Consider the following 20729-nt stretch of genomic DNA (forward strand, 5'->3'; position numbering starts at 1 on the left):
GAAAGAATGAAAGAGTCTCAAGGTCTGAAGAAGAGAGCAGCCTGTAGCCAGCAGTGATAAATGTCTCTGCTGTCTGTTAAGTACCCGCTATGCGCCACCAGTGTGGCTAATGTCGCCATCTCTGAGAGATCTCTGAGACCACCCCACCTTGCAGAGTGCACAGTATTGCTCCCACTTTACAGATGAAGAAATGGAACCCCAAGAGGTCAAGAAGCACAGCTTGGGCTGTGTCCATCAGCTGAGAAGAGGCCAGCAAGAGGTGAAATCCTGTTCTCCAGCCTCCAGGCAAGTATTCTTGGCAAACAAGCCCCAGATCAGACCTTGGGCAGAGCTAGAAAACACCCAGGTGCCTGCCTAGCCCTGCCCCCCTCACCTCACTACCCTGACAATGGCAGGACCTGGACCCAACTAGGTGGCACTTCCATTCTCAGGGCCCCGAGGAAGAGCTAAGGTCTGTCTCAGCCCTGGTCACATGAGGGCCCAGAACCCCTGCAGAGAGCTCCCACTCCACCCCCACCCGGCTCTGGGGACAGGACAGGTCTGTGAATAACATCTGGGGCAGAGATGGTCTTGCTGACTCCTGAGGCAGCAACCCCAGTGCCCAGCCCCAAGTGGCACCAAGGGCCTACAAAAGGGAAGGGACTGGGGCTGTAGTGCACCTGCTGTGCATCAGCAGAGGGCATGCTTTCCACACGTTATTCTATTTAATCTACTTCTGAAGGTTTTGAAATGAATAGGCTCAGAGGAGTTCAGTAACTTGCTCAAGGCTGAGCAGCTGGTAGTACTAGAAGTGATGGCAGATGACGGAATTTAGTGTCTGCCAGGCACTATCCTAAGCCTCTGGTACTCATTATCCCTTTATGACCCTGGGGAGGTAGGTCTTAGCATCTGACATGCTCTCAGTCAGTCTCCTCAACAAGCCTGTGAGATGGTGAAATGGCACAGCTGCCATGTGACTGTGCCAGGATTGTCATCTGGGTCTGCCCGATTCGAAATACCTGCTTTTCCCAGCATATCGCACTGCCTCCACGGCCAAAGAAGGCACATGCAGTGGCGAAGTGCTGGGGCCAGGAGGGCACAGTGCAGAGAGAGCTTCGAGGTCCCGGGTGGGCTACATGGAGCGAAGGGCGTGTGAGCCAGGTCTCGAGGACACCGTGCCCTTGTTTCATTAGCTGTGTGTCTTCCCTAGTCACCTCATAAGCCCCAAAAGGGTGGGAAGCATTTCAGTGTTTTTCACTCAGGGCCCCGGGAGCCTTGCTCTGAGTCTGCAGCCCAGTCAGCACATGGGTAAGATTTGGAGAGATGGGAATGGGGAAAGGGCACTCTGGGTGGAAATAACCACATGAATGAGGCATAGACAACACCTGGCTTCTTGAGAGAACCACTGAAAGTCACCTTTGGCTGGGACTTTACAAAATGGGTAAAGGGAAGGAAGAGGGGGCATCAAAGGGAATGGACAGAAGAGGATCGGCCGCAAACTGTCTTTCCAGGTTTGACAATGGGGAACTTCGAATGTCCAGAAAAGGAGTTAAGGCTTTTAGCCTTCAGCACTAGGGAGCCACAGAAGGTCCCGGAGTAGGAGAGGGGTCAGGCTGAGGCTGTACTCCAGGTAAAGAGGCCTCGAGTAGGGCCTGGGGGGTGAAATCTTGGTCCGCCTCGGGTGGGAAGGGGGTGAGACATACAATAATAATAATACCATAATGAGGAGAAAAAGAAAGGGCAGGGGAAGAGGAGCCCTGAAGCCCAGAGGCAAGGGGCCATGAGATACCCGGAAACCTCGAGGCCCACATCTTCACCCCAACACACATTGCAGAGACCCCCTCCAGCCTACTTCCTGTCCCCACCCAGCTCATGCAAGGGCACCACTCCCCCACTGCCCCCCCTAGAGAGCTGTCCCCCTGTCCTTCCTAGAGTGTGTCCATCCTGCCCACACTCTGCCTACTGCTTGTCCTCTGGGCCCCTCCGAAGGACCTTGAGCCCTGGTCACTGAGGCAGCACTAGAGGGGTCTAGAATGATCCAAACAATAAGACATCAGAGGGACCTCACCTGTCATGCCCCATGACTGAGGGAACAGCCAGACTCCCCTCACCTGTGCACAGCCTGGCAGTGAGCACTGGGGTTCACGCAAGCCAGAGAAGGGCAAGCCAGGAGCGGAGTGGACAGTGGCTATCCTGGAGGGCAGGGTGAGAGGCAGGTGTGCCTTCTTCAGGACCTGAGAATGCTCAAAAGACAGGTGGCTACACAAGGCCAAGTCCATGGGGGCCAGGACAAGGACTAGTTCTGCCTTTAAAGGGCCAGGGGCCACACAGGAGCCCCAGGAGCCCCAGCATGACTCAGAGACACTGGCGTCCTGGGCTGAGCCTCAGGCCCCAAAGCAGGAGGGGCCCTGGGGTGGGGGGTGGGGTCGGGGGAGATGGCCACTACCCTGGCTCCATTTCCTCCCCAGCCCATGCCCTCCCCAGCAGGCCACACACCCTCCCCAGTGTTCACTTCAGCCTCTCCTGCTCCCCAGCCTGTTTCCTTCCCTTATATAGAGTTCTGCTTAGGACCAGGAAAGGAAGCACATGGAGTTCCTGGAGGCAAGAAGGGGCCTGTTCCCAGGGACACCTCGAGCCCAGGGGGGGGGGGGGTAGGGATGGGAGGAGAGGCCTAGGGCAGAGTCCCTCCCAGAGCCAGGAGGCCAGGCAGCGACAAGGAAGAGGCCTGGCCCTTTCCCCAAACCCAGGACAGGCTCAGACCCTGCACCTCAGCAACACTGCACAGGGAGCCCCAGAGAGCCCCAGGCTCCACCCTCCCCAAACCCACCAGGGCCTTGCTCCTCTGACCCAATCAACCTGCCCCCAAAGCTGCAGCAGCCCTCTGCTTCTTCCGAGGGCTCCCTCTTGTCTCGAGGACCCTCTTCTCAGGCCCCACCCACTCACCACCCCACCCCACCGCCAGCCTCTAGGCTCTACAACCCACTCAAATTGTAGGCAATCCAGACAGGGAAGTTTCACTTCAGGCAAACACCAGCCTGACCTCTAACCACACCCACATCAAGCAGCTCTGACCTGTATGGCCCAACCCTGCCACAAGGGCCACTCGATAACCCCAGCTGAGTGAGGAAAGGGAGAGCTGGGTGTGACCACTCCTTCGAGAGCCCTGTAGCATGTGGGCTTCAGCTAGCTTCTGGCAACAGGAAAGGGGCGGAGGGTGAGTAAACCAAGCTGTGGGCTCCTCCACCCTGGGGCCTAGACCACTGCAGCTAGCCTAAGAGGGCACCCAGACTAGCCCACCTTGGAGACTTAGACTGCAGAATATCTTCCCTAGAGAGCTGCCTCTCCTGAAAGCCAAGCTGAGACCTCAAGGGCCCAGCCCTGGGGCCACACTCACCCACACCCAAGATCAGTGAAGCTGAGGACTGAGGCTGCACAACTAGGGCAGACTTCTTAAGAGAAATCCTACTGGGCAGAAGAATCAGAGAAACTGGCCTCAGCAAACTGGTACCAGTGTAGCTGGATGCCAGGCCCTGGGAGTTCAAGAGAGCAAGCCAGGGATGGCAGGAGAGGAGATGGGCCATAGGCAAAGCCAAGAGCAGGCCAAGCAGCACCAAAGGGACATACCAGTAGGAGCAAGAGGGCACAGCTGGGTCCAGGACTTGTCTGTCAGCATCCCAGACTCACAGTCCTGTCCCCACTTCTGCTTCCTCCTGGGCTCCCCAGTTTGGCCAGTGACAATCCCCACATCACCACCCCAAGTTGTTCAAGCCAGAAACCTGAATATCCTCTTTGATTCCTCCCTCCCCCTTCCCTCCCACCCAGCCTGGTGGATTCCTCCCCTAAACATCTCTTTGTGCTCCCTCCCAGCCGAGTCCCCTTAATCATAGGATAAATTATCCAAACTGCCCCCTACACCAAGCTCCTTGCCCTCCTCTTTCCTCCCAGTCTCTTCTCCACTCATCAGCCAGGGAATTTTTCTAAAAGGCACACCCAGCTGTGTCTCTCCCCACCTAAGCCCTCCAGTGACTCCCAGCTCCTTGGGATAAAGTCCAAATGCCCTAATACGGTGTCAGAGCCCTCCGGGACCTGGCTGGGTCTCCCCTTCCAATCTGCCTTACCACCACTCCACCTCCACACTGCTTCTCCAGCCAGAGAAAGCCAGATTCAGGTTCACTTTCAGTCAACACTCTATCCTCTGAGGTAGGGATCATCAGCCCCGGTTTACAATGGAGAAGCAAGGCCTGGAAAGATCATGAGCTCAGCCCAAGGCCCCACGCCTGTAAGAACGGAACCAGAGTTCCACTCTGACAGTGCCCAAAGTCTCCCCTCTACCTTGCCCCTCCCCAACCACAGCACCTTGCCCAGCCGGGGACCCTAGGAAGAGGCTGGTGTAGGCACAGCCTCTGAGGTGGGCTAGGCCAGGGAGCTGCCAGGGGTGGGAAAGAGGGAGGGGAACAGCTGGCTGGGCCAAGGGTGCACATGGCAAAATGGAGAGAGCAGATCCCTGCGGTGGCTGGTGGCCACACTGTACGTGACCTGGAAAGTCAGGCTGCGGCAAATGTCCAGGGCCCTGGAGAGGACCTGATGCCCTAAAGCTGTGAGGAGGGCATGTGCCAGGGGAGGGGGCCACAAGTTCCTCCTGGAAGAAGCTGCTGCAGCTGAAGGGAAAATAGGGGGGCTCTAAGCTGGGGCAGGACGCAGAGGAAGGGCAATAATGAGGGCGCTTCAAGAGGACCTAAGAAGATGGAGGAATGGGGCGGGGGGGGGGGGTGGTCAGGAGAGTGGGACAGCACTAAGGCCTCCAGCCTGGGAACCCAAAGGAAGCAGGGCTCTATTACAAAAGCAGAGGTGTGGAGCAGACAATTAGATACCTAGGCATCTGAGTTGCCTTCTCCTGAGATCCAAAGAGCAGGGAAGATCCCACCCTTTCTTCCAAGCCAAGAGAAGGGCTGCTCCATCTGAAGCAGGGTGCTGGGTGATGTGGCCCCTGGCAGCAACTTCCTACTGGAAGTACCAAGAACCCAACTTCTAGGAAGTTCCTAGAAGAACCTGGGCAAGGAAAGGGCTGTGGTCTGTGGTCAAGGTTCTGGTGGAACTGGGGGTAAGGAGGGAACCGGTAGGCGAAGGAAGACCAGGCATTCATTGGACAGCATTTACTGTGTGCCTCCTTAGTGCCAGGCCTAGCATTGGACTTCAACTTGGGAGACAGTAAAGAAGAATGGCCCCTGCCTGGGAGGGAAGTTTGTGGTCCAGTGGAGGAGACAGGCATGTAAACAGAGAATTATAAAACAGCCCAGTAACTGCCATAATGGCACGATGACAAGGGCTATTATTTCACTGGGATTCAAGTCCATCTGTTTTTCCAGGAATTGCACCCAGAGGGAGGCTGCCCACCCACCCCCATCCCCCACTGAGGGCTGCTGTCCCTAAATGAGAACTTTAAGGGACAAAAGTCTTTGACCTTAAGCTGTGCGAGAGCAGCAAGGCAGGAAGGATGCATGGGAACAAACTCTAAGAGCAGTGGGAAAACCCAAGGAGCCAAAGGTCTCAGGAACTGCTGAGGAATGCCTGCCTGCCCCAGCAGGCCACGGGTGATGATAGAGTGGGCTGGGGGTGGGGCCTTCACGGTGAGGGCTGAGCCAGGCCCCAAACAGAGAAGCCCAGGGCTGGGGGCCACGCTCAACCCCACACAGGCATTAGGGGTTCCCCTGTCTTCTTAAACCAGGCCATTCTCTGCTCAGGGACCAGGATAATATGTTTCTCACATAATATTACCCTGTATCCTCATTTCAAAGATTCCCATGATTGAGGGACACCATCTGATGACAGCTTTTGAGGGAGAAAATGCTGCACTAGGGGGCACACATCAATTGCAAGATGCATATCAATCTCAGAAGCATAAAATGTAAAAAGACATCTCAGATTGGAAGAAATGTCTTACGTTGCTGTGGCCTCCTCAGACATTCTGCTGCCTGATGCTGCAGATGATCAGGAAGTCCTTCCCAGTGTCCACTTAACTCCCTTCTAAAGAATTTAGGGATTGCCAAGAGAAGGAACAGGGTGAAAATCTTTTTTTTTTTTTAATTTTTTATTATTTTTTATTTTTTATTATTTTTGTTTTGTTTTGTTTTAGGGTGAAAATCAAACCCAACCTCATAATATCAGGAGAAAAATCTGTATTCTCAAAGTCCACCTGGGACCTTTCTGTTCCAAGCCTCCAAAGGTCATTTTGTCTCATCACCTGACTCCAGACTGCTCTGCAGCTAACCCAAACCCCCGTATGGGGAGCAACTCCAAATTCTGAAAAATCATGAGACCTTCCGTCTGGGGATATTCATTTCCAAATTCCTGAGCACACTGAGGGGCCATGAGTTTCCAACTAAAGGGCAAGAGGTGAGAGGGAAAGCACTGGGCTGGAAGTCAGTTATAAGCTCAAATACTGGTTTTGCCACAGACCAACTCTTGTGGCCTCATTTAACCTCTCTGAGTCTCAATTTCCTCATCTGTAAAATAGGAATAAGGAAGTCTGCTTGGCACAGCGGTTGGAAGTACCAAATGAAGTTGATTACGATGACACTGGAGAAAATGCCAGTTAGCATTAGTTCCCTTCTTTTTGAGCCTGGGCTGTCTCTTCACCTCCCTCTGCCCCACCCTCTTCATTTCTAGAGGAATAAATGGTACTGTGCCAACTCTGTGCCAGCCACAGGTCTAAGTGTTTTAAGTATCCCAGCCCATTTAATCTTCACCTCCACCCTGAAGTAGGTTCTATTCTTCTCCCCATTTTACAGAGGGAGGAACTGAGGAACAGCAACAGAATGAGAGGAGGTAGCTGATTTCTCAGGTCCCATCTACCTTAAGTCAAAGAGAACTTGACGCAATATAATACAACGTGGAAGAGTTCACCATAAAAAAAAATTAAAAATCCACCTTTCTTTCTGGTTTCCAACTTTTACATGGCATCAGCTCCAGTTATCTGAAAAGTGACTAATGTAGAAAATTCCTGGGCCGCAATGCCAGCCGTGGGAGGAGTTCGTGCAATTGTTAGGCATAAGGAAAGCATGTCAGGTCCTGGTATCCTGGAGTACCATCTTCTCTGCTGGACCAGGCTGCATCAGAAGTCCCCGGAAGCAGGAGGTCCCCAGGGCAGGGCAGTCCAGAACCATGTTGCTTCTTTCTAGCCATCTGTGGCCAAGTGGCAGGAAGCCCCCTCTGATTTCCAATTAGCCAGCGGCACAGACTTGAAGTGAGGCCAGCTCTGAAGGACAGAGGCGGCCGCTGTCACCAGCATTGTTCAGCTCCATCTGACGCATATCCACCCCCCTGCAACGTTTCCTTGTTCCTGGGAGGACCTCCGAGATGCACGCATCTGAAGCCAGGTCTGGAGGGAAGGGGGGAGGGGGACAGCGAAGGGAGGGGCAGCGGAAGACCGGGCTCTATCTAGCTAGGAAAGCACAGGCAGATTTTAAATGGACAGAGAAAGGTCAGATCAGATAGAGACTAGAGACCTGGAGACAGGGTTGCTGTGTTTGCACACAGCTCCGAACACCCCGAGGCACACAGTGAGGAGGAGGCCGGACCGCTGCCAGCTCCAGATGCAAAGTCACTCCCTGAAGCCCCCTGCCCCACCCCGAGACGAGACACAGGTAGGAATACACCAGGCCCCAGTGCACCCACTCACAGGGGCAGTGTGCGTAGCCAGAGCACAGCCGGTTTCCGGGAACCAAAAGACTAGGTACAGGCTGGAGGAAGGGAGAACATGAATCAGCAGGAGTCTGGGTGCAGGAGCAGCCCTGGGTCTCTGAAGTGTATGAGATCTCCAAGGGTGTCATTTCAAAGTGCTCACAGGAGGCTATCCACCCCACTGGGGCCTGGGCAAGCGACAAATCCCCCCTGGCACCTGGACAACCCATCCAGCCTCTTGCCCATCCTGGAAGAGTTGGTTGTGGGATACAGCACACAGGGTGGGAAGCTGGGTAGGAGGTGTCAGAAATAAGAGGCACAGATGCACAACCAATGGGGTGGAGCTTATCTGGAGAACAAACAACCTAACAATTATGGGATGGAGGCACGGGAGCAGGAATTTGGGGGGTGAAGGTGATGAGAGGAAAACAGAATTGAGGGCTTGTGGGACAGCCATATTATTTTAACTACAATGCACTGTAGTTCAAATTTAATCCTTATCATATTTAATCCTTATAACTATATATACAACAGGCAATAACCTTTGCCAGACAAGGCCATTGAAATTCACAAGGTCACACTGTTATGCATTGGTGAGCTGCGACTCAAACCCAGGAGAGCCAGACTATAAATACTATGCTCCTTCAGGGAAGCCAAGTCACCCGGGTGCTTACAAGGCAACACAGGGGCAGCAATGGGTCCCAGGACTGTCAGAATATAGAGATGAAAGGAAGAGCTAACATGGAGGGGCCTATGCGCCCACAGGCCAAACTGGACCCTCAACTCCTAAGAAGGGCAGAGCCAGGGAAGTTCAGGCCATGTGACTCAATGGCTAAGTGTCTGGGGGGCATTTCCGGAGCCCCAGACAGCTGTACGCAGTCTAGGAGACACCTGCCCAGCAAAGACACTGAGCCATTACTCAGAACTGTTACTCACTTTGTCTCCGTCCCCCGTCCCCAGTACATCACTTCCTCCCACTCTAATTCCCTTACAGCAGCCAGAGGAGGATGCTAGCAGATCTGCCCCATTCCCCAGCTCCCTACACTTGCTCAAATCCTGCCAGCATATCCCCACCTGAGTTACTGGGAAAGAGACTCAGGTGATTCTGGCCTGCTCAACCCTGACAGCTGTTGCCCTCTGCTCTGTTCCAAGAAACCACGCAGCACCTGGAAGTTACTGGACAGAAAGAACCTTCCAACCCCAGGACTGGAAGGGACCTTCCCAGCATCTCAGCTGACTTTCCAGCAGATGCCCCAAGGCCCTGCAGGGCCCCCACCTCCATGCTCAATAGCCCCTCCAATGACACTCAGGGCAGAAGTCTCTTAGAAGATTCATGGAACTTGTAGAGTTCCAGCACTTGCATGGAAAGAGAGAATGCATCTAATGCAGACCTTTCATCTCACCAATGAGGAAAGTAAAGCCCAGAGAGAGGAGGTGATTTACCCAAGATCACACAGTGCTGAAAGGGGATTAGAAACAAGCCAACTGACTTCTTGGCCACTGGTCCTTCCCCACTAAAAGAGCTACACTTGTTCTAGGAATCAGCCCCTGAAGTCTATCCTCCTGTAGTAAAGCAGCTACTTATCCTGCCACACTGGAAATGGGAGATCTGAAGGCAAGGACATTAGTGCAGAAGAATCACTTTCTAACAGGGAAGGGCCATTAGACTTCCAGCCACAGACTTAGAACAGTCCTGCTCAGGAGGCAGAGGGATGATCCAAATGACCTCTGAGGGCCCTCGAGCTAAAAGGTCAGGACTTCTAGCAGGAGATGATAGGAGGAATTCCTAGGATCCCAGGGACTTGGGAGAGCCCTGGTCTTCTCTCTGCTCACCTCTCCCCTCCCTCTCCCCTCCCTGGCTCTCCCTGGGCTCCAGCCTGGAATCTGGGCCTGGCTGCTGCCTCCACTCCCACGCTCAGCTCAGCTCCGAGGGCCTCAGCATTACAGCCACATGTGAAGTGGCAGAGTCAGCTTATGAGCCACTGACAAATTACTTCCAGGCCTCCAGAGGAGCCTCATCTATCTCTGGGGCTAGCCCATCCCCCACAGGACAGCTGCACTCACCCCTGCCAAGAGGTCCTTATCCCCTGCCCCAATCAGCGCAATCTCAGTAACAGCTGCAGCAAAACCCACAGGTTACACAGCATGTGGTACAAGCAGACACTTCTCCCCATTGGACAGATGAGTAAACTGAGGCACTGGCAGCTTAAGTAAGCTGTTCAAGGTCACAGCTAGGAAGAATTCAAACACAGTTTGTGTGGCCATAGGCTTTATGACTGGAGCCCTCATACCACACTGCCTCATGATGGGCGCTTGATCCAGGAAGACAAAGCTGTTAAAATTCCCACTCTTCCCAAGCCAGGCACCTGGCCTGTGAGATACTCCACAACATCCGGGCTTTGCAGAGGCAGCCGTGGTCCTGACACTCACCAGGTCAGTTACAGTTTGGCCAGGCACCTTCTGCCAGTGAAGAGGTAGGCTCCTCCACCCCTGCTAGAGAATATTCCTCTTCATTCATTCATTCAGAAAATATTGAAGGCCTACTGTGTGCCAGGCAGATGCTAAAAGACTCCCCAAAAAGGACCCTCTTTTGGCTCCTTAGAAAAACATACTCCCTGCAGTCCACTCTCCTCCTGCCTGCTGTAGTCCTTCCATTCCAAGCTTGTGGGTGAAGAGCCAAGGAGGGCGCTCTCTCCTGGCCCAAAGATCTCCTGGAAGAAGATTTCAGTGCCTGCTCAGCCTCAGGATCCAGGAAGTGAGGGCAGCACAAAGGAAAGAAGCCCAGAGAGATGAAGTGACTCAGGAGAGGATCTCCCAGCCCTGGGGCCAAGGAATCTGAAACCTAGGGACTCCGGGGACCCAGGTCTTGGCTCCTGACCTTGGCTTATGTCCCCAGGTTCCCACTGCTCAATACAGCCTTTGCAGCTGCTCAAAACAATTTCCAAAATAACAATCTCATCATGTTTCTCCTATATTAGAGAACTCTGTTGCTTCCCTCTTTAACCTGATCTAGAAAATTCCCCACAGCCAAGGCCCAAGCAACACCTCCAGCCTCTTCTCAAAAGTCACTCTTTCCCACGCATGCCATTTTTAAGCTGTGGGCTTGCTCTGTACCAGACATTGAGTTGAATACTCATTTCACCACCAGTCTTACACTAAGAGGTTGGTACATTAATCCCATTTTATAGATGCAGACAGTTAAGTCTTAGCCCAAAGTCACATAGCTTTGTGACTGTTTCTGTTTAGTGGGAAACAGAATTGGGACAGACACCCAAACTTGTCTGACTCAGACATGGGACTGGAGCCATTATAGCCATCCCTCCATGCATGCCACTGGGCATTTGCACATGCCTTTCCCTGAGCTTTTCCTCCCTGCAAAGCTGCATTTCAACCTTCAAAACCCACCTCAAATGGCACCTCTTCTCTGAAGCCTTCTCCACTCCATCAGCACATGCGAACTGCTCCCTGCTACGTACATCCTCTGCACTTGGCAGAACCCTCTGCCCACCTGCTTTGTCTCCTGCTAGACCATGCTTCCCTGGCCTTCCTAGTACCACACCTGGCACCATGCCTGGTACAGGATGGATTCTCAGAGAGGTTTTTAAAGCAAATGATCAGGGGGCCCTATGTGCTCAGCTGGGCTCAACTGCTGTTCACAGCCTCCAGAGTGAGCACATGGGCAATGCCTCTGGACCAAGGAGTGGACGCCTGGCTCAGGACCATCTCTTCCACCCCCAATCATAGGCAGGCTTCCAGGGTCCCTGATCCCAGCCCAACTGGTGAGGACTTCTCCCGTGCCCACCCCCTTCCTGGCTTGCTGGCCCCTCTCTGCTCAACCAGCTAGGCTGTTTCTGGGAGTCTCAGCCGGTGATTAGAGCCCTAATCAGCAGGACTTCCTGCCAGTGACTGCCAGAGGTGGGGGCAGGGTAGGAGAGGGAAGCAAGGTCAATCCAAGGTGAAGTTTGCAGTCTGGAACCAAGGGAGGCTCTGGTGGGGAGAGATGGACTCTTCCAACCTGTCGCCTCCCCTGTCCTTTGTTTTAAAGGTGAGAACTCTGAGGCTCAGGGAGGGAAGAGACCTGTTTAGAGCCCAGAGACAGAGCCAGGGCTAGGCTCAAATCTGCCACTGCTCTCCCCCTGCCCATGAAGCTCTTGGTCCCATCCCACCACCACCACCCTAGCACTAAGCCCAGTGCTGAACAAATGGGCTGCTCCCCATAAAGGGTCATGGTAGACCACTGGATGGCTCAGGGCTGGCCAAGGTCAAGGGTCAAAGGTGAGGCCCACTTCAAGGTGAGCATTGGTCTAGTAATGGGGCAGAGGTGAGCAGGGGCTAAGAAGGGGAAGGAAGATAGGGCAGGGAGCTCAGGAACCCTCCCCAGCTGTCATCATCATCAACCCCAAGACCATTCTTTCTCTTAAAAAAAAAATGTTTGATGTCTTTTGCAGCTGCAACTGGGCGGGCCAGGGGTGCGGAAATGGAGCTCACCCCCGACCTGGAGCAACCCTAACCTCCCTGGGTGGGAACCAGGGCTGGGTGGAGAGTGTAGCTTGGCAGGCCTTGAAGGCTGACCCCTGCTAATGAGGAATGTCAGGGGCACCAGAAAGCAGAGGACCCCAGAGAAGACAGAGGCCTAGAGGGTAGAGGTAAGGCAGGGAAGGAGTTGGGCCAGGAGCCCTCCTTACCACACGTTCAAAGCTCCCAGCTTATATGTTATGCAGGAAAATGCTGGGCATAGTTCAACACTCCCAATACCACAGAGGATGGAACAAGGGACTGCACTGAAGTTGCAGCAAGAGGGATGCAAGTTAGACTTCAGGGAGACCTAGAAGTGTATCTGAGGAGTTTGCAGCAATTATTTGGGGGCCTCACTTTAAAATGCAGATGCCACCTCTTTGGGTATAGGCCACTGGTAAGGGTATCCTGCCTGGAGGCTGGGTCAGGTCCTTGCCAGGCCTGGGAGTCTCCGAGTCAGTGGCTCTTACCAAGGGATGGGATGGCATCCAAGAAGGGGAGCCTGGGCTGGTTTATAACAATGCATCTTGTTTATAGTGGATGGCAACTTCCTCAAAGTCCTCCATAAACACAGATCCGCGTCAGCTGCCTGGGCGGACAAGGTCTCAGAGAGACGGAGTGAAGGAGGAAGAAACACCTTCCCTGAGCTCTGATGCCAGCATGCCACCACCTCCTCCACCGGCTGACCTCCATTCTCCCCATCTTAAGAAGGGAATAACCACAGGCAGGGAGAAAAAGCTCAATCAAGCTTCTGGCCCCTGGGAGAACAACAGCAACATCAGTCTCCCACCTTACAGGTGAGGAAACTGAGGCTTGGAGAGGTTCGGACACCGCCAAAGCCACATAGCCTAGTGAACAGGGTCATCACGAGCTGAGCCCCGCATTCTGACTCCAGCACCACATCCTCTGCCTGTCATGAACCCAGTGCTACTGCTCTGTTTCCCAGTCTCACAAGTTTCCACAAGGCCCTGCCCTTCACTTGTCAATGTGTGGGCAGCAGCACTCCATCCAGCTCAGCAAGGAATGGCCAGGGGGCCACAGGGCACAGGCTGGCTCTCCAGGAGCTTGGGATGCAGCTAGAAGGCAGGTGAGCACACAGAAGCTTGCAAGGAGGGGGAAAGCTGAGAGGTCCCATATTATTTGCTGGAGAAGGTCCTGGGAAGTTTCCTGGGGGTCTGGGATGAGGACTGGGACCCCTGCTATGGCAGAAGGGCACAGATTCCACCCAGACACTTCTGTGGCCCCTCACCCTCCCTCATGTGCCCGGACCGTGCCCTTTGGGCCAGTCCCTCCTGCCTTCTACACCCAGGCCTGAGCTACAGGCTTCCAGCCCTAAAAAGGCAGGGATTACAGAGCCCAGATTGGCCCTGAGGAGGCAGTACCCTGGACTGGCTCGGGCCCACCTGCCTCTCCCTCCCCAGCCTCCCACCACGAGCTCCAACTCCACGGAGACCAGAGCAGCCACCCTTCTGTGAAGAAACCAAGGCGGAACAAGTAGGAAGATGGCCAAGGCCACCAACTTGAGCAGAGGCCTCCCTACACCCTGGGAGTCTCTGGCTTCAGGGGCTGCGAAAGTGCTTCAGGCACTTTGAGAGAAGGAAGGAGAGGAGGAACAAGTATGACCTTGCATAATGGAGGGGGCAACCAGGGAAGTGGGGCACAGGCTATGAGGCTGGCAATCCTGTCCCCCGCCACGACTCTCGTTCCAGCTCGCTTGTGCTCACACCTCTGCACACCTAATAGCTTCAGGGAAAGCTAAGAGCCAGCCAGCCAGCCACAAAGCCAGAGGCGACTGGGGACGAAGTGGAAGCCAATTCTTCCCCCTCCCACCACCTCCTTAGCCTCTGAAAGCTATCCTCTTTCTCCCCCCAGCCCATTTCTGATTTGCTAATTTAGTCCAAACTAGGAGCCTTCCTTGTCTGTCTTCTCTGCCCATCACACCCCTTGACTGGGCCTCAGTTTCTCTTTCTGGGCTCAAAGAGACTCATGGCCCCAGAAATAAGCCAAGAGCCAGAAGCGTCTTGTGCAGGGAGGCTTTGCCAGCCACCCCCTCTCAGTCCTGCCTGCTGGGGGCCAACAGCATACTCGACACTGGCATTCCTTCCCCACACCCCTCCCTCCCAAACCAGGTCTCATGGGAACCAGAGAGAAGAGTGGCCTAACTAAGCAGCCTCATCTTGCTCGAGATAAAGGACTGAAGTTAGACACTGGAAAGGGCTTCCCTTCAGATGATAACCAAACCCCTTTTGGCCAGGACTGGAGGCCTACCTGGACAGGAGGCAGGGGGCTGACTGGGGTGACCTCAAATCCCTTCACCTTCTTCTCTAAGGAGAAAAGGGGTCAAAGGGCATCCGCAGAGAAGGGGCTGCAGGGGGTCTGGGGTAGACCTGGAATAGGACGGATGGAACCCAGTGTGGATCCTGAGCCCACCATGACGCACCCTTCCAGGGTTTCGTTTTCAGAAACCTTTTTTAAACCACCCCCCAGCCCCACCCCCCACACCTCCCCCTCTCACTGACCAACACGGGGACACAGATTTGGAGAGGTGAGGTGGGAGGAGGTGAGGTGGGAGGAGGTGCGGTGGGAGGAGGTGAGGTGGCCTGAGAGGCCCTTGAGAACAGCGCCCTTGGCTTGTACCCCCCACTGCTGCTTACATAAACCACTGGAGGATACCCAGTTCTATTTTATAAATTTGGAATGTGAGGCTCAGAGGAGCATGGCCCTGGGTTTTTCTACACCTCAGGACTTATAACTGCTCCTCTGCCCGGCATCTCTGGACGGGCTGGGGAGGGCACACTGGGAGGAGGCCAAATTGTGCAGGGGCTGGAGAGACCCGACCTTAGCACCCACTTACGTGCCCAGCACACTGGCACCAGTTAGCGCCTCATCCGGGGTATGGGCTGTAACCGTACAGGGGGCAGGGGGCGAGGCGTGTGGAGCTGCTGTCCACCCTCCCCCCGCCCCCCGTTCCACTCCCTGTCATGCAGCCCACAGGTCTGTTCCAGCCTTACCAGCATTAACCAGCAGGGCAAGGCTCAGGGTGGGACAAGAGGAATCGGAAGGACTCAGAACCTTCTCAGGAAGCAGCTGGGGGCAGACCTCGTGGGCAGGTTGAGCAATGGATGCAGGGGCGGGGAGCACGGGTGGAAGGACCCAGTATCAGTGCCAGCCAGGCAAGAAGCTCTCTGTTCCCCAAACACTGGGGAGGGAAGAGAAACCTGCAAGTCCTCCATTTGTGTCCACGCCCCAGGCCAGAGGCCACAGCCTTCCTTGGTCCCCCATTCTGGTGTCAGAGAATTCCCCGACTCCAAGAATCCCAGGACCTCAGCATCCCAAGAGACCTTAAAGGTCGGCTCTTCTAACCACATCCCAGTTCAGGAATCCTTCCAAGCTGTTGTCCAGCCTCAGTCTGAACTCCCTCCAGAACGAGCAGCTCACTACCTTACAAGGCAGCCCAATCTCACACAGACCAGGTTGAGTTATCGGAAAGCCCTTTGCTAAACTGAGCCAAGCTTCCCGCTACTGGGGTCCCACTTCCTTCAACCAAACAAAACTCCAATCTGCCACTTGCCATCCTGGTGAAAGCAGGGCACTAAGGGTCCTCAAACTCCAAGGCTTCAGCCACTGCGTATCCGAATGAGAAGACGGTCACAAAACAGTGACCCCTTCCCTGAACTCATCCTCATCCCAATCCATCCCCACCCCAACTAGCCCCCAGCTTCTCTGTGTTTATACTTCCTGGACACAGCCACCCGCATGGGAAATTCTGAATTAGGGTTTTAAGAGAAGTGAATTATGAAGAGGTCTAGGATAAGGGGATGTGGAAGACACTAGAAGGGTTCAAGGCCAGGAGTTTGGAAGCAGAGATTCCCAGATTACCTCCTCCACCTCCCAAGAATTCATAGTCCTGATAAAAAAAAAAAAATCCTGGCTCCCCAGCTTCTAGCGGTTCTCATAGACTAGGCCAAGACACAACCCAGTCCCTGCTCTCTAGCTCCTGCCTTCTGTGGGCAGGAAAGTCCAGGCCAGCCCCAGGCTGGGATCCCCTATGCTGATCCCATGTAGTGCACTCTCACCCAACTCAGAACCCAGTACAGACCCCCTTCCCACATCCCTTGGGCCAGAGATGCCAGAGCAGAAGATGGCTCATCCGTAGCAAGTTTTGAGGTCCTGGGGGAGAGCTGGGGTGGGGGAAACAGGAGTAGCAGCCAACAAGGGGTAGGAACAACTGAGGGCCAAGTCTGAACCACAATGGTCCCCACCCCACCCAGACAGCTTCAGGAAGCTCCCTACCCCACACCCTCCCTACCCCGTCTGACTCCTCGGGGAAGGAGCAGCTGAGACAGCGAAAAGAGAAGCTCTGTCACTAATAGATGCGGGGACCCTAGTTTCCAGTTGCCCCTTCTAACCCCACCCCACAACCAACCCCCCTGCCCTACCCAAATTAGTTCCTCCCCCACCCAGTTTCCACTCTATCCCCTCCCCTCCATCCTGGGGAGCACAGCAGGTTCCTCTCCGACACCCCCCCTTGGTCACTGCCTCCCAATTTCCTCTTCTAGGACAGTGGTCAGCCCAAAACATCTGGGCAGACAGTTCTGGCCCCATTCCCGAACTTGGGGGACAGACCCTGAGTTTAGCTCTCTATGGATTCTCCAGCTTGGCAAGGGGTGGCAGGCAAGGAAGCAGGGGGTCAGGGAGTTGATGGGTTGGGGAGAGAGGAAGAAGAGGGGGGCGAAAAGCAGCTGCATGTGTCTGTTCATTAACCACCTGGATTAGCCATTTCTGCCGAGAGGGGTAAGGAAGGAGTAGGAGCTGGGGGTGGGGGATAGGCAGGAGACACTCATGCCAGCCTGTGCCCAAGGGCAAGGGCACAGGGACCCTAGCTGGAGGGAGTGGGAGAAAGTGTTTTTAACTTAACCTTCCCAGCCTCGGTCAGCCCCCTGGGAAACGAAGGGTGGGAGCAAGTGGCAAAGTCCATAAACCACACAAAGGAACTACGGTAGGAGAGCCCCAAAGAAGAGAAGGTGCCTGGAGAGCTGCTCCAGTGGGTGACAGGGAAATAAATAAAGAGAAAATACACAACCCCTCTTGCAACCCTCGCCCTTACTCAGCCCCGGCCAGCGATGGGCAGGCAGATAGCAGAAGAGAGCCCTTCCCTGTCCCCTTCCTTGGTCAGCGTATCCCTCCCCACTCCAAGTTGCTGGCTCTAAGTCCCAAGCAGCCACTGACACCAGCAACTTTCCCAGCAACCAAAACTCCTGACTCTTCTCTCTCTCTCAGAGCTGTGACAACCGCACCCCAGACATCTCTGCGGAGAACCACATACGCCTCCAAAGGCAGGGGACTGACAGGGTTGGCCGCTGGAGGGACCTGTGAGCCCAGCGACATGTGACACTTTCCCCTAATTCACACCCAGATCAGTGGGCTGACAGCACCAGTACTAACAGCCCAGCAGGCTGGCAGACTCCGTGTGCCGTGCACACGCATACATACATACACACACACACACACTCACCTTTCCGGTAGAGAAGCCTCTGGGTGGGGTGTGTGTCTGGGCCAAGGGGCTCAGCAGGGCAGGGGAGGTGGACAGTGGCCGGGGCAGCAGCTGTGACTGGCAAGAAGCTGGTTGCCAAGAGGAAGGTGGTGAGTGAGCCTTGTGTCCAGCTGGGGAGTGGGGCGCGGGGAGCAGAGCTGGTCCCAGGGCCACCGCTGGGAGCAACTGAGTGGACGGCTCTGCTCTCCAGTCTCCCTCCCTGGCGGGCGGGCGAGCAAGTGGTGCACCGCCTCCTTCCCGGAGCCAGCCAGCAGCCAGCCCCCGCCACCGCCGCCGCCTCCTTTAACCCCTGCGGCACTCCATCAGCCATGCACACACCCAGCCCCGCCAGGCTCCCAGGCTGGGTGCACACACATGGATAGGGATGTACCAGGAAGTCTGACCTCCCCGCACCCTTTCTTCAGCCATCGGCCCAGCAGCCTCCCTGCGAGGGGCCAGAGGGGTTGGGGGGCAGAGGTAGGGAAAGGGGAGCAGGAAGGAGTCAAGATGTCTACAGGCTCAGGACCCCATAGAGGAGTCACAGCTGCAGAGAAACAGCCAGAGGGTTGCTAGATGGGAAAGGATGCTTGGAAAGAAAATAATAATAACAACAACAACTATAACAGCTCCCGACTTTGGAAACACTGCTTTACGGTGTTCCCAACTCATTTCATGACTGAAGGAATCTCACCTCGGAACCTCAGTTTTTCCTGCATCTGTCAAATGTGAGATAACAATCCTTGCTTTTTTTCTCAGCTGGGTTAGGACAGTTGTGACTGTATATTCCAAAGGAAGTGATGTGAATTGAACTCTACTTAATGAAATGCACACTTCAAGTCTCTTTGAAATGCAACAATAAGTAAGATAGACGGATGGAGAGCTGGAAAGATATGTGATTAAGCAAATATGCCGAAGTGTTAATGGTAGAATCCAGGACATTTACCATAAAATCCTTTCAACTTTTCTATATGTTTGAAATTTTCCATAATAAAAATATTGGGGGAAAAGTGAATTGAAAATTGAGCACATAAATGATCAAAGCGAAGAAGTACATTGGCTTATTTTGAGAGGAAAAAGAACTGTCATATTTGTTAGGTGCCTATTGTATGTCAGGTACAAAATGCATATTATCTCTCACTTAATCTTCTAATCATCCCTGTTATTACAGCTGAAGAAAGTAACGTTAGAGAGACCAGGTGATCTGCTAAATTCCATGCAGGATGGCGTGGAGGTGGCGCTCACACCCAGGCTGTCCCCAGGGAGCTGAGCCCCTAGCCACTCCCGCCGGTCCGGAGACTGAGCATCCCGCCTGTTCCCATCCCTGCTGCCCTGTGTGTGATACCCTGGATCTCGCTGTCCCCTGCTATACACATGGTCTTTAAGGACCCTTCCAGTTTAATATTCACTCATTTTATTCATTCAGTTGTCTAATGACAAAAAAGACAGGGGATAGATAAGCAGCCTTGCCTCAGGGAAAGGTGTTGCTCCCTTTGGGGCCAGAGCCCCGGGGAGATGGTCAGCACTTTGGAGAGCTGCCTCCCTCCCCATCAGTGACAGGGAAGCCCTAAGGGGAGGGGGAGGAGAGCCTTCACAGGACACTACTATGGGGGAGGGAGAGATGAGGCCTCAGTCACCCATCCCTGCACCCAAGGCAAGACGACTCACTTCACCCCCTCCCGGGTGGAAAGGAAGACAATCAGAGTTCCCATAGTCCCAGATTCTTGCATCTCAAAACCCAGCAGCCTGGATAGTAGCCTCAATCAGAGAGAGTGTGGATACTGCCCAGAGATGGGAAAAACTGTGGTCCGACCCAACACACCCATGAGAACTGGTGGATTGTATGGGAGAATCTGGGCCCTTCCTCCCCAGTCCCAAATCTGGCGTCCTCACTCATTGGCCCCAAATCTGGGGCATGGGTGCCTCCTAAGAGCCTTATTCTGCCTAACAGCTTCCCCCCCACACAAGACCCTGCAAACTAAGGGCCCCCCAGCAGCTTGGATTGGCCCGGGGCAGATGAGGAAAATTAGAGGATTCTGTGTCCGTTTCAGCTCTTTCATTTGTTTCAGGAATGAGGTAGAGGAGTATGTTATAAAATTAGAAGCGCCCTCCTACTCTCGGGTCGCCAGAAGAGCAGGAAGCACTTTCCTCCCCATCCTTTCCCTTCATATCACCCCCTCTATCATTGTAACTGACATCAAATAGTCCCTGACTCCCCGCTACCTGCATATCCAGTCCAAGCTCCGTAACAGGACGTTCAGAGCACTCCGTGCCTCTTAAGGTTTCTCTCCCTTCATCCCTCCAAGTTCCCATGCTCTGGAACCAACTTTGACTTCCATACCTTTCATCACCGCATCACTCCTTCTCCTGCCTATAAGCTTTCAGGGCTCAATTCCAAAGGCATCTCCTCCATGGACTCTTTCCCAGCCTCACCACATAGTAGCACTGTCCCCTCCTCTGGGCACCCACAGCTTCTGCTCATGTAATGTCATGAAATACAGTTGGTTGGGTGCCCTTCTGCCTCTCCAGTGGCTGAGCAAAACTTAGTTCATCCTTTTCCTACTTTGTCCATTGCCTAGCACAAAGTAAGCCCCTAGTAGATTCTCAATAAATATGGCATGAATAAATAAACGACAGAGAGATAGATGAGTGGGTGACGGATGGATGGATGGATGATTGGTTAAAAGAATATACGGGCGTTTTTACAATGCTTAATTCTGCACAAGGCTGTACTAAGATAATTACATGTAGACTTTTATCTCCAAAGCTATCTGATCACAGACAGAAACAACTGTCTTTGCTACAGCCTAGAGACAACAGATTAGACTGATACCCAGATGTGGCTGTCACAGGAGGTGTCCTACCCACTCCCAGGTCTGCGGCTGGTCCAAAGAGCTCTGAGAGACCCCTTCCTCGGGCTGTTCTCAAAGAGCTCTTGGAGGTTACAGTTTCCATCCCCATCCCACCATCACGCCCTCTTTTCCTTCCTGCTGGTTCCAGTACCTAGATGTGGAACCACAACTCA

At 54.0% G+C, this 20729-nt stretch overlaps 1 protein-coding gene across 12 annotated transcripts in view; it reads right to left on the minus strand.

The window, feature by feature from the left end:
- The window catches only part of TNS1 (tensin 1), a 199769-nt gene that overhangs the window by 120228 nt on the left and 58812 nt on the right, over positions 1-20729 (minus strand). Inside the window, exon 1 of one of the 12 annotated variants that reach the window (XM_077155092.1) lies at positions 17690-17951. The exons of 10 other annotated variants lie outside the window; for them this stretch is intronic. Coding sequence is in view for 1 of the 2 variants with exons in the window: in XM_077155090.1 (XP_077011205.1) it covers positions 6907-6939 (33 nt within the window). In the remaining variant the exon portion in view is untranslated. Of the gene's footprint in view, positions 1-6906; positions 9503-17689; positions 17952-20729 lie in introns of those variants that run through there. One more of the 12 variants, XM_077155090.1, reaches the window with a different exon arrangement.

This window comes from Tamandua tetradactyla, chromosome 3 (genome assembly GCF_023851605.1).
Source record: "Tamandua tetradactyla isolate mTamTet1 chromosome 3, mTamTet1.pri, whole genome shotgun sequence".
NCBI lineage: Eukaryota > Metazoa > Chordata > Mammalia > Pilosa > Myrmecophagidae > Tamandua > Tamandua tetradactyla.